Source organism: Zalophus californianus, chromosome 14 (genome assembly GCF_009762305.2).
Source record: "Zalophus californianus isolate mZalCal1 chromosome 14, mZalCal1.pri.v2, whole genome shotgun sequence".
Lineage (NCBI taxonomy): Eukaryota > Metazoa > Chordata > Mammalia > Carnivora > Otariidae > Zalophus > Zalophus californianus.
In genome coordinates this window covers 6,915,048-6,930,955 of record NC_045608.1, presented here as the reverse complement: position 1 = coordinate 6,930,955, position 15,908 = coordinate 6,915,048, and the positions used below count along the sequence as shown (strand labels likewise).

Sequence of the window (15,908 nt, the reverse complement as noted above, 5' to 3'; positions counted from 1 at the left end):
TTTTTTTTTGTTAAAGATTTTATTTATTTAACAGAGAGAGACACAGCGAGAGAGGGAACACAAGCAGGAGGAGAGGGAGAAGCAGGCTCCCCGCTGAGCAGGGAGCTGGATGTGGGGCTCGATCCCAGGACTCTGGGATCATGACCTGAGCTGAAGGCAGATGCTTAACGACTGAGCCACCCAGGCACCCCCCCAAAAATAAAAAAATCTTAAAAAGGGGGCGCCTGGGTGGCTCAGTCAGTTGAGTGTCTGACTCTTGATTTTGGCTGAGGTCATGATTTCATGGGTCATGGGGTTGAGCCCCACATCAGGCTTTAGGCTCAGTGGGGAGTCTGCTTGAAGAATCTCTCCCTCTGCCCCTCCCCCTACTTGTGCATGCCTGTGCGCGCTCTCTTTCTCAAATAAATAAATGAATCTTTAAAATAAGACTCATTTTAGAAATGTTGGAAACAAGTTTAAAATGATGTCCCCAAGACACTGAGAGAGGAGAAAGGACTCCACTTTTGGTCTCTGTCTCCAAAGGCTCATTACATGGTTTAGCATGTCTGGATTAACTTGTTTTCTTCCAAGGTATCCAGTGTTAGTTCTCACAATGTCATTGATAATCAGATTGCTTGTTAATGTTTCTTTGTTTTTCTTTTTTAATGGAGAGAAAAACTGTTAGCAGTCCAGCAGTTGCTAGAGCCACTACCATGTCATGATTAGTGATTGACTGACAGTCTCTTCTGCTATAACATGTGTTTGGCAGCTGGTGAATAGGGAATGATTTAGGCATAATGGGACCCTCATGCTAGTTCATATGTGCTTTTTCCCTGCATTTTAATGTTTTAAAGTGGTCACGGGCAAGCTTTCTTAAAATTGAAGAGAAAATATTAAAGTCTGCGGAATTGTCTTTAGTCAAATAGTGACCAATTTAGTGGCTTTAACAACTACTCTGGTTTCCGTTGTGGCAAAGTCCTGGTGAGGCTGTGAGTGCTAATGAAGATGCTGGAAAAGACTGACTGGTGTGTCGGCGCTGGCTTTTGCTGAACTGTTTGCATACTTAAATGGGCCTGTTGCTTTTTGCTACCAGTCTAATCATGAAGTTCCATTGATCTGCCAACCCTTATTTTCCCATAAAATCTTCCTGGTGTGAGATGTGCAGACCATGAGCATCTTCAGGAATGCATATATGGTGCTGTAGCAGAAACACTTGTCCTTAAGCAGGAGGAAAACCTGTTACTAATAACTATTCTATATTATAGCTATTATAATAATAGTTATTCCATGTGAGTGGGGGAGGGGAACTTTTACTTTATATATATATTTTTAAAGACTTTATTTATTTATTTGACACAGAGACAGCGAGAGAGGGAACACAAACAGGGAGAGTGGAAAAGGGAGAAGGCAGGCCTCCTGCAGAGCAGGGAGCCCGATGCAGGGCTCGATCCCAGGACCCTGAGATCATGACCTGAGCCGAAGGCAGTTGCTTAACCAACTGAGCCACCCAGGCGCCCCTTACTTAATATTTTTATACTTCTAGGTATCGTTTGAATTTTCCACAAGCAAATACCTTTTTTTGTAATTAAAACAACCACCTCAACAATAAGAGGTCTGATTTGGGTAGTTTGGGAATAATGTCTTGGAGTCTGCCATTTTAACAAGCTGGAACAAAGGGGTAGAGGAGAGAGGCCCATGGGATTTATCTGTAGTGCAGAGAGTAAGCCCCCCTCCAAGGGCCACCAGCTCTCCTACTGCAATTATAGTCTCTTAAGTAATCACATCGTGGTTATAAACTTTCTGAAACAGTAAGCTGTGGTGGTTCATGCGTGGTTGCAGGGGCCAGCTGGCTAGGTGCAAATTGGAGCTCCATCCCTAACTAGTTGCAGAACTGGGCTTTTTACTATTGACTTGCTTGTCACATGGGGACAACAGTAGTACCGGCTCAGAGAGTTGCTGTGAGATTACGTTAATTAACGACAATAAAGTGTCTAGAATGAAATCTGGCACATGGTGGGATCTTAACAAGTGAGATCTTACACTGATTAGTTGAAACTTTTTTTTTAAGATTTTTTTATTTATTCATTTGACAGAGACACAACGAGAGAGGGAACACAAGCAGGGGGAGTGGGAGAGGGAGAAGCAGGCTTCCTGAGGAGCAGGGAGTCTGATGTGGGGTGCAATCCCAGGACCTTGGGATCATGACCTGAGCCGAAGGCAGACACTTAACGACTGAGCCACTCAGGCACCCCTGATTAGTTGAAACTTAAAAATCTTACAGAACAGGAGCGCCTGGGTGGCTCGGTTGGTTGGGTGACTGCCTTCAGCTCAGGTCATGATCCTGGAGTCCCAGAATCAAGTCCCGCATCAGGCTCCCTGCTCGGCGGGGAGCCTGCTTCTCCCTCTAACCCGCCCCCCTCTCATGTACTCTCTCTCTCTCGCATTCTCGCTTTCTTAAATAAATAAATCTTTAAAAAAATAAAAATAAAACCCTTTAAAAAAAATCTTACAGAACAGTCTTCAAATTTGGTTCTTAGGACAAAGATATTATTGAGGCCGTCAATCACATTGCAGACTGCTCAGGAAAATTTAAACTGTTAGAGCATGCCTTGCGTGACGCGAAGATGGTGGAGACTTGTATTGTGAAAGAGAAGCAAGATTACAAGCAGAAATTGAAGACACTTAAAATTGAAGTCAATAAACTGAAAGGTAAGAAAGAGACATCAATTCAAGCATTTCATCTTGGGCACATACTTCTTCATTTGGGTTCACTTCATCTTGTGATTGAGAGGTCTGTTGCTGGCCTTAGATCCTACCGTGAAATGTTCATTTCATTTATACAGAATTATGCTGCAGTATTCATGTTATAAGGTAAATAACAGATTTGGAGGAAACTGTATAATGCGTTATATTTTTAAAATAAATTGCCTTTGCTGTACCGGTTAGTTATTGTTAATTTATGCTTCATAACAACCAGCAACAACATCTTGATAGTATGCACCCAGAAGCATCTGATAAGCTCAGGTATCAGCCTGACGGGGATTGGCTTATCCCGGTTGGGCCCAGCTGAGCTGCTCTTCTGGGGCAATTCTGCTTCCCATGTCTCATTTCTCACCAGTAAGCTGGCCTGGGCACTTTTCACCACGGTTAAGGCAGAAACTTTTTTTTTTTTTTTAAGATTTTATTTATTTATTTATTTGAGAGAGAGAGAGAGAGCATGAGAGGGGGGAGGGTCAGAGGGAGAAGCAGACTCCCCGCTGAGCAGGGAGCCTGATATGGGACTCGATCCCGGGACTCCAGGATCATGACCTGAGCCGAAGGCAGACGCTTAATGACCGAGCCACTCAGGCATCCCCGAAGGCAGAAATATAAGAGAAGAAGCAGGGGTACCTGGCTGGCTCAGTTGGGAGGGCATGCAACTCTTGATCTCAGGATCGTGAGTTGGAGCCCAAAGTTGTGTGTGGAGCTTACTTAAAATAGATAGATAGATAATTAGATGAAAAATAGAAGCAGAAACATGCAAGAACCCGACACACCCTCCCTCTGTTGGCTAAAGCATCATGTGGCTGAGCCCAAAGTCAGGCAGTGGAGAAATATCTGTCCCTCTGGGAGGAATGCAGGGAGGGATGAAGGATTGCCACTAACAACACAATCTGCCAGGGTAGCTTTTTGACGCATGTTTTATTTTTGAAAATTCCTTTTGCGTTCTCCTTTTCTATTTTTGTTCTCAGAGTAACTCAGTGATTCATTTCCTTCTAAGTAATGTTACTTAAAGTTTTATAAAGAAGGGGAGGCTAGGTATACCAAATAGGTTAGTCCTATTTATGTGAATGTGGAGGTAGGTGGTGGAGTAAGAGCTGACATTTGCCTACAGAGGGCATGGAGGTAGGCCCACTTTTCTGTGGCCTTTCCCCTCCCTGGGGCAGAGTCATTGGTCATCGTGTTAGACACACAGACAGACTCCCACTATGCAACAAGCAGCCTTAGAATGACAAAGCCATGTTTTGGTGGAAGTTACTCTCACCTCTGTCCATAGTGGGGTGCCTCATTGTTAGAAGGTGGAGGAGGGACAGTAGAGTACTTGCCAGACCGGGAAGGCACTTTGAGACTGAAAAGCAAAGGAAGTCACTCCATACCATTTACATGGAGTTTTATTCAGGGTAACGTACTGATGGGGGGTCAGGTAGACCACGACCTTGGTGCTACATAACTACTCTCCGCAAATTCCAGACCTTAATCCACGGCTTTTATAGAACAGGGGGCTTTCTGGTGAGGTCAGAGGGTGGTCATCTACAGTGGTGCCATCTGTGCACTAGAGGGAAGATCAGAATAAGCCTTCCCGAATTCCATTCAGGGCACACATTAGCCTCCAAAGGGCCTGGAGCACGTGGGCGTGAGGGAGGTCATTGCACGGACATGAACAGGATGGAGTCAGGATTTTCAACACTCCTACACCCTGTGCCAGTGAGTTGCTGTTGAAATTGTGAAAGTTTATTGTGGTCAATTTAAAAGACTCAGCCTTCTAAAATCTTATTATTATTTTTTAAAGATTTCATTTATTCATTTGACAGAGACACAGCAAGAGGGGGAACCCAAGCAGGGGGAGTGGGAGAGGGAGAAGCAGGCCTCCCGCAGAGCAGGGAGCCCAATGTGGGGCTCAGTCTCAGGACCCTGGGACCATGACCCGAGCCAAAGGCAGACGCTGATGACTGAGCCACCCAGGTGCCCCTAAAATCTTTTTCTTATGATGCCCTGACTTGTGGCAAATCATGTGCTTTGTCTACATTTGTAGCTTCAGCTATAAAACCGTAATCACACTATACACCCCTTGACAGCAGGGACAGACTCTGTTATCTCTTTAAAGGACAACAAGGTAATGGACAGGGGAATCAACTCAGTTTGGGTGGACTGGGAAGGTGACTTTGAGGAGAACATTTGAGAGAAACTTGGATGGTGGGAAGAACTAGCCACATGAAGATCTGGGCCCAGAGCCTTCCAGGCAGGAGGAACAGCAAATGCACAAGCCCTGAGTGGGTTTTGAGGTTGGGACATGTTCAAGGAACAGAACAAAAGAAGGGGGAGAGTGATAGGCCAAACCAGGCCATTCAGGGCTTAGGGTAGTGATTTGGATTTCATCCTAAGGGAGTTAGGAGGGCTTTTAGGAGAAGAGTGACATGAGCAGATCTTTTACTTTTTTTTCTTAAGATTTTATTTATTTATCAGAGAGAGAGCACAAGTACAAGCAGGGGGATCAGGCAGAGGGAGAAGCAGACTCCCCACTGAGCAAAGAGCCCGATGCGGAACTCGATCCCAAGACCCTGGGATCCTGACCTGAGCCGAAGGCAAACGCTTAACCGACTGAGCCACCGAAGCGCCCCACAGATTTTTTACTTTTAAAAGATTGCCCTGGTGTGCCTGGCTGGCTGAGTCGGAAGAAAATGTGACTCTTGACCTTGGGGTTGTGTGTTTGAGCCCCACTACTTCAAAAAAAAAAAATGCCCTTATTGCTCTCTGGGCAATAGGCTGTAGCAGGAGAGGCATGGTTTGAGCAGAGAGACCAGTCAGGGATAGGGAAGCCTGACAAGGTCATTGCCAGGGATGCAGCGAGGCTTAGATATATGTTGGCTGCAGCTCCGACGGGACTTCACATTAATTGGAAAGGGTGCCAAGGGCATGAGAGGTACTCACAGTGTATTTTCTTCTAGCAAATAGTATTTATTCAAGGACTTTTGTTTTCTTCTATTTGTGAAGAGGATCTAAATGAAAAGACAACAGAAAATAATGAACAACGAGAAGAGATCATTCGTCTCAAGCAAGAGAAAAGTTGCCTGCATGATGAATTGGTTTTTACTGGTAAAAATAGATAATTAATTTAAGTGATTGAATAGTTCTTTGTAGCCTAAACTTTCTGTGGTACAACTATGATAGATTAAAGGAATTACACCTCTCTCAAAATAGTAACTTTTTAAATACACTTGGACCAGGAGGGACCAGGCAGGGAATATTAAAGTTGTCATCATGCCTCCCAGTTAACCCTGTTTCCTCTTCTCTAAAATAAGGAGCTACCTTCCCTCTCTTCTAGCTTGAGTATATGACTATACTTTTCACTAAAATCGTGATACATGTGCTTAAAAATCCATTAAGAAAGGATTTGATGAATCAAAGAAGGAAGGATGTTTATACTTTTGCAAATACTAGGTAAAAATTAGAAATTCAATTTTCCAGTTTTGCAAATAGATCGCCTGTGATTACAGTTGGAAAAATGCACATGTGTTTTGTTATATCAGCGTGAACCTGAAGTGATAACGTTAAGGATGAATTTTTCATAATTAAAAATAGCAAATTTATCAGTAGTTTGCCTTAGGCCCCCTTCCAGATAAACATAAAAATTGCATTCCATCTCCCCAGCCACATTCTCCCACACCGTCCCCTATACGCCCCACTAGTTTCCACTAGTTCAGACCTCTCCCTCTCTGTTGCTGGTTGAGAATCACTGATGTATAGATCTTATCTCTGTCCCTGCCAGCCAAATTTTATTAGGCTTTGTATTTAGTATGAGGAAAATCATAGATTTGGAGGTGAAATTCCAAACAGAATTAAATAAATTGACATTTTTGGCATCTAGTTATATATACCCTCAATTCCCTTCCTTCTAGGAGGAGAATACATTTCTATAAGCTAAAGGGCAAAATGCATTATTAACATTTTTTCACATAAAATGGAATTCTTAATTTTCATGTCATATGGTAAGGATGGGGAAATGCAGTTTTCTACCATCAGAGGTCACTATTTCTGTTATTTCTAGGATTGCTCTTTCAAAGTTAATCTATTAATAAATATACATATGTAAATATATATAAAAACATATATGTATATTTGAAGCTTTACAGTTGATTTACAAACAATCTTTGGATCAGAGTTTTGGAACTCTGCTAGTTGCTAAGAAACTCCTAGGCCCACAGAAAATCCATTTATTTTTAGGCTTGGGATGCCTGGGTGGCTCAGTCGGTTAAACGTCTGCCTTCAACTCAGGTCATGATCCCACGGTTCTGGGATCGAGCTCTGCATCAGGTTCCCTGTTCTGCAGGGAGCCTGCTTCTCCCTCTGCCTGTCGCTCCCCCTGCTTGTGGTCGCGTGCTCTTTTTCTCAAATAAATAAAATCTTTAAAAAATCCATTTTGTGAAATAATTTTTTTTTATCATTTCCTAAGCTGATTTCTTTTTTTTTTTTTAAAGATTTATTTATTTGAGAGGGAGTGAGCGCATGAGTCGGGAGGGGCAGAGGGAGAGAATCTTCAAGTAGACTCCCTGTTGGGATCGGAGCCCCATGAGGGGCTCAGTCCCAGAATCCATGAGATCATGACCCAAGCTGAAACCAAGAGTTGAACACTTAACCAACTGAGTCACCCAGGCGCCCCCTAAGCTGATTTCTTAAACATCTTTTCTACTCATACCACTGTCTCAAAACAATTTTTGTATGTTTAAGTTATAAAAGTGAATTAAGCCTAAAAATAATTTTAAAAGGCTTAACATGATAATATGCTGTCAGGTGCTCTGGCTGAAAATGAACACATTTTATTGGAAGCTAGAAGATGTCTTAAAATTACACTTTTATGTTAAGTTCAAAACTTTTTCCCTCTCATTGAAGATGAAGTTTTTCACATAAGCTTAGAGACATGTTTCATTTGTTTGTACATAACTGCTTATAAGAAGTTTGCAAATAAAGCGAGAATACCAGTTCACATTTCTGGGGTCCTGATGGTCCTGTAAATGAGGCCCCATGGGAGCGAGTGAGTGCCTCAGTTCTCTCAGGCAGTGAAAGGCAGAGCCTTGGCCAGACTGTGGCAGCTGCAGACTTCCAGGCGCCTTTCCCTGTGCTGTCTTGTTTAGGCTCCTTGCTCAGGCAGTGAGCAGTGGAGTCCAGTACCTCTTTGTTTCCTCTGACCACTTTGTGAAAATAGGTGGACCCACTCCACTTGGATTTCTCAGCTAAACCCAGCCATGTAGAAAAGTATCTCATCTAGGAAAACATTTATATTTCCAGTGGAGTTGCCTCCTATGCAATAATAGATTATTCTAAAGTCAGGGATTAAGGCAAAATTCAGATATATTTAAAATTACCCTTGAGGGGTGCCTGGCTGGCTCTGTGGGTGGAGTATATGACTCTTGATCTTGGGGTCCTGAGTTTGAGCCCCACGTGGGGTGTAGAGATTACTTAAAAATAAAATCTTTAAAAAATAAACAAAATTATCCTTGAACTCCAAATAAAGTAGTTGGCTTTTGTTTAGGGGCCATACTGAATTCAAAACAAGTATCTCTACACACTAGGATTTGCACCCAGCGTGTCGCAGTGCTGTTAATACGAGAGGTGGGGTGGAAGTGAGATCAGGAAAGAGTCACAGATGCCTTGTGGGTATTGCTTCTACTGTTAAAGTAGCTGTGATTCCTTTTATTATTTTTTTCTTTGTGCTTATGATCGAATTCATAAGTTAGATGCAACTCTACATAAATAATGCAAATCCATTACATTTATATGCTTTCATTATGGTATTGACTCATGTAATGCAAAGAAATAAATTCAAAATTGAATAGAAAAGACGTAGTAGTTTAAACCTGGCCACTTGGCCAGGTTCACTGTGCTTGTCTTCACATTTTCGATTCTGTGCACAAGGATTACCTTTGAAAGCAAGGTGCTATTACAGACCCGCATCTGAAAGGCTGAGCGTGAAACACGTTGGGGAGGAGAGAGGGTGCTGTGCACAGACCCCTGTCACTCTTTCCTCTCCTTGGTCCCCTGACCACAGACAAACACTGCAGAACAGCAGTCTAGTGGAGTTGCAGTCTATAGCAAAGTGCATGCCTTTGTCCTTAAGTGTTTTATGCGATGTCCAGATGTAAAGTAATAATAAAAATTTTTATCCTTTTTCATCCATGAGAAAAATGACATGTAAAAAAAGTGTTTTATGAAAGAACCATAGATATAAATTTTTATTTAGATTGCATCAGATTTTCTTAAAATTGATTCATGTAGAGCGTTATTTTATACATTTAGCATGAACTTCTTATAAAGATACTGATGTTTTTCTTAAGCATTTATTGTTGATTTCTCACTTCTGTGTGAATCACTTTCTCATTAAGAATAATATTAATGTTTTTTTTCTGATATTAGCCCTTGTACAGCACTTTATTTTTTTTAAAGATTTTATTCATGTATTTGACAGAGAGAGACACAGCGAGAGGGGGGTGGGGGAGTGGGAGAGAGAGAAGCAGGCTTCCCGCCGAGCAGGGAGCCCGATGCGGGGCTCAATCCCAGGACCTCAGGACCATGACCTGAGCCAAAGGCAGATGCTTAATGACTGAGCCACCCAGGCGCTCCTGTACAGCACTTTAGATTCTTTCCCTCCTCTGGGTTCTCATCTACCAAGTTCTGAAACTGTTTTTAGAATATGGCTTTCTCGTGCCCTAACTCTAGTTAGTGGCATATCCGTGTTTCAGCAAAACATTGATGATCTTTGTAAAAGAATGAAGATTTAAAAAAAAAAATTATCTTTGCTCTCTATTTGAGAAAAATTGAGTGTATAACTATGTGTATTCAAGAGAACTCGGAATCTTAATTACCTATCAGGTGAAGAGTTTTCAAGAGGTAGAAAATCTATGGGCGCCTGGGTGGCTCAGTTGGTTAAGCGACTGCGTTCGGCTCAGGTCATGATCCTGGAGTCCCAGGATCGAGTCCCGCATCAGGCTCCCTGCTCGGGAGGGAGTCTGCTTCTCCCTCTGACCCTCTCCCCTCTCATGTGCTCTCTCTCTCTCATTCTTTCTCTCAAATAAATAAATAAAATCTTAAAAAAAAAAGAAAATCTTTAAAGGAATGCTGGGCAAGTTTATCTGCTATGTGGGCACTTCATAGACACAAATATCTTTGGTCTTTGGTCAGTAACAATATATAGGAAGGGCCTGATTGTGAGATTATGTCAGACTGACTTGCATACTGGTAAAAATCATGATTTTTTTTTTATACCTTGTAATGTTCATTTTTTTTTCTGTTGATAGAGGTAATATGTTGTTTGGGTTTTTACAATGAAAATGCATTCATAAGTTACTCATGTAATGTGAAAAAAATTAAAGAGTAATATATATTTTATCATGCCACCCCCCCCTTAAAAACAGAGGAAAATAATTGTCATTAATCCTCACATCTAAAAAAAGTTTCTTTAAATACTTATGTGTATTTGCTCTCAGACTTTTCCTGTGTGTTTGTGTATACAAACATACAGTGTGATTTGATCATACAGTTGATACAATTCTGAATCCTTTTTTGACTCAGCATTAATTATATTGTGAAAATTTTCAAATTTGGTGAAAGATCTAGTCAGAATCACAGATTAAAGCTCTTCCCAGCCATGCATTTTGTAAACTTTAAGTTCAGGAACAAGGGGAAAACAAGTTACTGGAACATTAAATTTTTGGAAATGAAAAGGTTTGTGTTGATATGGCTGATGAAAAATACTTTAATAATAATTGTTCTTAAATAGCAGAGAGAGAAAAAAGGAAAGATGAGTTACTTGATATTGCAAAGTCAAAGCAAGAACGTACAAATGCAGAACTGCATAATCTGAGACAGGTATGTCCCCAGTTATACTGTTCTTACTATTTGGGAAGCATTTATAAACAAACATCAAATTAGGAAAAGTGTGTGTCTGTCGATTTTTGTTTATGGTGCTTTTGGAATCCTAACTACATTAAAGGTATATAATATTTAGCATAGCTGATAGGGTCTTGCTTATGGTAATGAAAGGTTTGGAAACTAGTTATACTAACGAATCCGAGTGCTAACATAGGAAAAATAAAAGCAAACATATTTAGCATATTTCTCTATCACTGTCTGATCTGTTTTAGCATTTGAATGTTGGCTCATTATAGTTTTGTTGTCACATCTTATTGATTTATCAATATCTACGGCAGATTTATGTAAAACAACAGAGTGATCTGCAGTTTCTTAATTTTAATGTGGAAAATTCTCAGGAATTAATACAGATATATGACTCAAAGATGGAGGAATCAAAGGTTCTGGAGTCCAGGTAATCTTAGCAAGATGCTATTAGTATGATCTTGTATTTTATTTTATCATTCAATCTATTTATGAAGTACTTACTATGGGCCGGTATCTACTATCATTTCCTATATGGTAGGGAGTCAATAAATATGAGTTAGTAATTGTTATTATAATCCTGGGTTATAATGAGACCTGATCTTAGAATTTTAGGCCTGATCCTGATTTAGCCACTTGGTAAAAGAAATTCATTAGCCTTATTTGTGTATTGTTGTGTATAAGACTTTGAGCTCAAGTAGAAACCAGAGGTGACTCATTTACTCTTTCGTGCGGACTCAGAGTTTAGTGTTTCGCACTCACTGGGCTGGGAATGGGGAAAATAAAGATACACAGGACATGGTACTTGCCTAAAAGAAAAAAACACCAACGAATGGTATAAATAACTGTAGTAGTTGTTCAGCTAGCTGAGGGTGATCTCTGCTTTTAGCTGGATTTTCCTGTTTTCCTTGTTAGTAGAAGGAGACACCTCTTCTTACCTATAATCAGTGTGTGAACTAAATTGGTTTTGTAAAGTTAAAATGTAAATATATGAGGTGTGGTTTAATTTAATAGGCATATAGCTGTCCCACAGTTAAATTTAGTCTACTTTTCCAAGCAGAAGTGTGACAAGCAGTCATGAATGGGAACAGGAATTAGGGAAGTTCCTGGCCACCCGGTGTGACCGTGAGGCTCCTTGGCCTGGCAGTTAGCAGTTGCAGGAACCGTTGGAGCAGCTCTTGCTACAGACAGAGTGACTGCTGAGCCGGCTTTGCTTTTCTTTCCAGGCCTTCTGCTGGGGGTGTTACACTCTTGCTTTGTGCCCCAGCTGCTGCCGCTGCTGGTACACTCTGCACCAGCCTGGAGTGCTTGCACAGGCCAAAGCCCCTACCATATTGGCTTTTCCCTTCTCTGTACTTCGTTGCCCCTGGGAGGCACTTGGGCTAGATGAGTGAGGCTGTTCTTTAAGAGTGTGGAATGGCCTGTGCCCTTCCAGGAGGTGGGGGTCGAGTTTTCTGAGGGCTCCGAACTCTCCGTGTCCAAATATCTGAAGACAGTTTATCAAAAGGTTTATCATGTTTGTATATATTTTCATTTTATGCACACCTGTCATTCTTACTTTAGACCAGCTTTCAGTATGTCGCCATGTAAATATCTAGCAGATAAATGGGATGGCCGTGAATGCTGTATGGTAGATGCATTTGGCCCTTCCCACTGTGTCTCTGTTCCTTGAATCTCTGTCCCCTTTCAGTCCTGCCTTTACCTCTGTTTACTGTGAAACTAACAGAATTAGGAAGAGGAAATAACAGATCAATCAACAAGTATTTACAGAACACTTAATGTTTGTAAAAGGCTATCCTAAAGTGCCAGGAGGATTAAAAATGCCTCTACATATTAAGGAACTTAGGAGTCTATTGAAAGACAGGATATGTGCATGAAAGTGAGTGAACAATATAGTTATAATAGAAGTTTGCTGCCTGATTAGGTAGATGATACAGTAAAATGAGGACTGCGGTATTGGCAGTAAGCACGGTGGGAGTTGAGGACGGGAAGGGGAAAGAGAGTGTGTGGGCTTGCTGGTCAGAGAGACTTCCTTGAAGTTGGGCTGAAATCAGGTTCTGAAGAAAGAATACACGTTCTCCCTTATGTTTTCATTTCAGACAGATGGGTCTTAATAGGATTTAGCTCAACTAATAAGGTTTGGGTGAAATATCTAGAGTGACAGTATCAAGTGTATCTTATAACTTCCATTTTTTGTAATGCCACCACAGCAGAGACATGTGTTTGTCAGACCTTGAGAATCACCGCCCAAAAGTCGATATTAAGAGGGAGAAAAATCAGAAGTCATTGGTTAAAGATCCAAAATTTGAGACCACGTTGATTCAGCAAAATCGGTCAGACAGGAGCCCTTGTGATCTGTGCAAAGAGAAGAAACGACAGGGTAATACTTCATTTGGGGAAAAAAGTGTAACTGCTATCTCATCTCTGTTTACAAAAGATGTACTGGAGAAGCAAAAGTCTTGGTCTCTGGGAGGAAAAATGCAGATCGAATCAGAAAACAAAAGTACATTGTGCAAGATCCATGCAAAGTCACCAAAAGGTAATGGGATCGGGATTCAGAATGAAGAGAGACAACTCTCTGAAGCATCCACCTCGTTATCTGATGAGAAACAGTGGCATGATGTCAATGTGTACCTGGGCCTGGCCAGCTGTTCTAGTTCCAGACAACCAGAAAAGCTGGATGTTGAAAGTCAAGATGACATAGAAAGGTCTGGAGTCTCCTGTTGCCATAAAAATGAAACCTGTCTTGGGGAGAGTGACATGTATGAGTCCAAGTGCTGCCACCCGAGTAACTTCATCATTGAAGCCCCAGGCCACATGTCTGACATGGAGTGGATGAGCATTTTCAAGCCTTCTAAAGTGCAAAGAATTGTTCGCCATAAATCTGTGTGTACTTGCTCAGAAAGTGCCCGTGGAAGGAAATACAACTCCGCCATGAGGTTAGTAACATTTTGTACTGGGCAACGCTGATGCTGGGAAATGGAAGGGGCTGTGGTAGCCGCCGCGTGCTTGCTCCATGGAGAACAGTGTGTGCGAACACAAGTCGTGTCTGAGGCCGACCCAGTACTCTCTTCCTCAGCACGTAGGCTGTTGAGTTTTCCATTGTGCAGAGACCATATTAGATTCCAGTGAAGAGTTTGTACCTAGGACAGCTTCTGAGGCAAAGGTTTTGTTTGAAAACAAAGCCATTTGTCATGAGTTGGGCAAATATGTTTTTTTAAAAAACTAACAGTGGGGTCACTTTACAGAGTAGAATGCTGCTCTGGGACATTCCTCACCCCTGGATCCAGTGTGAATTGATAAGCTGTCTATGCAGAGATCACACTCCCTAGACCCCTGATAAGAATTTTGCTGGCCACCTCCCCACCCCTGCCCCTGCCCCCACCCCCACCCCATTGGCATATTTACATATCCAACTGCTTCTGCCTTTCTGTTCACTTTACATTTCCCAAACTTGCTTTCCTTTTTTTTTTTTTTTTTGAGATTTTATTTATTTATCTGACAGCACAAGCAGGGGGAATGGGAGAGGGAGAAGCAGACTCCCCACTGAGCAGGGAGCCCGATGTGGGGCTCGATCCCAGGACCCTGGGATCATGACCTGAGCCGAAGGCAGATGCCTAACCGATTGAGCCACCCAGGCGCCCCCTAAACTTTCTTATTTTTTAAAATCATGCAAGAAAAAAAATTTTTTTATGTAACAAGCTGGTAAAAGTTAATAGTTTTTTTAAGAGAAGAAAATGGATTAGTTATTAGCATATGCTGCATTATTCAGGCTCATCTTATTGTTAGAATTGCTAAATCTTGTGGTTGAGGGGCACTATAGTAATGTTTGCTATTTTTATTTTTATTTTTATTTTTTTTAAATTTTTTTAAAGATTTTATTTATTTATTCATGAGAGACAGAGCGAGAGAGAGAGAGAGGCAGAGGGAGAAGCAGGCTCCCAAGGAGCAGGGAGCCCGATGTGGGACTCGATCCCAAGACCCTGGGATCATGACCTGAGCCAAAGGCAGACACTTAGCCATCTGAGCCACCCAGGCGCCCATTTTATTTTATTTTAAAGATTTTATTTATTTGACAGAGAGAGACACAGCAAGAGAGGGAACACAAGCAGGGGGAGTGGGAGAGGGAGAGGGAGAAGCAGGTTTCCCACTGAGCAGGGAGCCCGACGCGGGGCTCGATCCCAGGACCCTGGGATCATGACCTGAGCTGAAGGCAGACGCTTAACCCATCTGAGCCACCCAGGCGCCCCGATGTTTTCTATTTTTAAATAAAAGCTAGCTCTTGGGTCTTAAATTACAGAAAGGACAAAGTTGCTATATTGAGAGCCTTATTTTAATCATCACACTGACTTTCCTAGGACTTATGATAAAAATTTCTTTCTGGTATTTTCATTATTTGGATTTTTCTTTGGCCCTTTGAGAAGCCTGAGCCATTTAAAAATCATACAGATAGTTATTCTGTCAGTTGTGAACTTTAAAAAAATGGTTGTCCCACTAAATGTTATCTATTCATATTAAAGATTTTCTTTAAATAATTGCAAGTATCGGGGCACCTGGGTGGCTCAGTCGTTAAGCGTCTGCCTTTGGCTCAGGTCATGATCTCAGGGTCCTGGGATCGAGCCCCACGTTGGGCTCCCTGCTCAGTGGGAAACCTGCTTCTCCCTCTCCCACTCCCCCTGCTTGTGTTTCCTCTCGCTTTCTCTCTCTCTCTCTCTGTCAAATAAATAAGTAAAATCTTAAAAAATAATTGCAAGTATCAATAGGGCACAACTGCACATTGTTCACTGCTGAACAAACAACACGCATATATTAAGGGAAAACTATGTTAGTTTTAAGAGCATAGTGGACATATCTTAAATTTAACATATAAAAGAAATTCAAATTTAAATTTGGAGTTTTGTTTCAAGACCCTTTTGACCTCCCTGGCTTGAAATAATCCAAACGAACTGTGCTGCCGGCAGAGGCACATGCCGAGACATCACATGCCAAACACGTGATTAAATAGAAAAGATAATTATGTTTTCCTAGTTTTCCTTAGATTATAAGAACTTACTGTGTACCTGTTCTATTATCAGACCACCATTCTGTATGACAAATAGGCCTTTAGCTGTAGAGGGAGAAGCCACGGCAGCCTGTTCTCCTTCAGGTTCGGGGAACATGGGAGGAGGAAGCTCCAGTGCCTTTGGTCTGTTCCAGAACAGCTTTTGCGGTTCACTCTGCTCTGAGCCCACACTTTAAGAACATACCCAGACACTTGGCTGCATGTCTCTCTTCTCTAATAC

At 41.7% G+C, this 15,908-nt stretch overlaps 1 protein-coding gene across 10 annotated transcripts in view; it reads left to right on the top strand.

Moving 5' to 3' along the window:
- CCDC62 (coiled-coil domain containing 62) overlaps positions 1 to 15,908 on the top strand; it is a 44,214-nt gene that overhangs the window by 7,708 nt on the left and 20,598 nt on the right. For 6 of the 10 annotated variants that reach the window (XR_003516982.1, XR_003516981.1, XM_027576551.1 and 3 more), the window contains 5 exons: positions 2,517 to 2,688; positions 5,731 to 5,832; positions 10,511 to 10,599; positions 10,941 to 11,056; positions 12,837 to 13,565. Coding sequence is in view for 8 of the 10 variants with exons in the window: in XM_027576551.1 (XP_027432352.1) it covers positions 2,517 to 2,688; positions 5,731 to 5,832; positions 10,511 to 10,599; positions 10,941 to 11,056; positions 12,837 to 13,565 (1,208 nt within the window). In the remaining 2 variants the exon portion in view is untranslated. The remainder of the gene's footprint in view (positions 1 to 2,516; positions 2,689 to 5,730; positions 5,833 to 10,510; positions 10,600 to 10,940; positions 11,057 to 12,836; positions 13,566 to 15,908) is intronic. The other 4 variants (XM_027576548.1, XM_027576550.1, XM_027576554.1 and 1 more) reach the window with 3 other exon arrangements.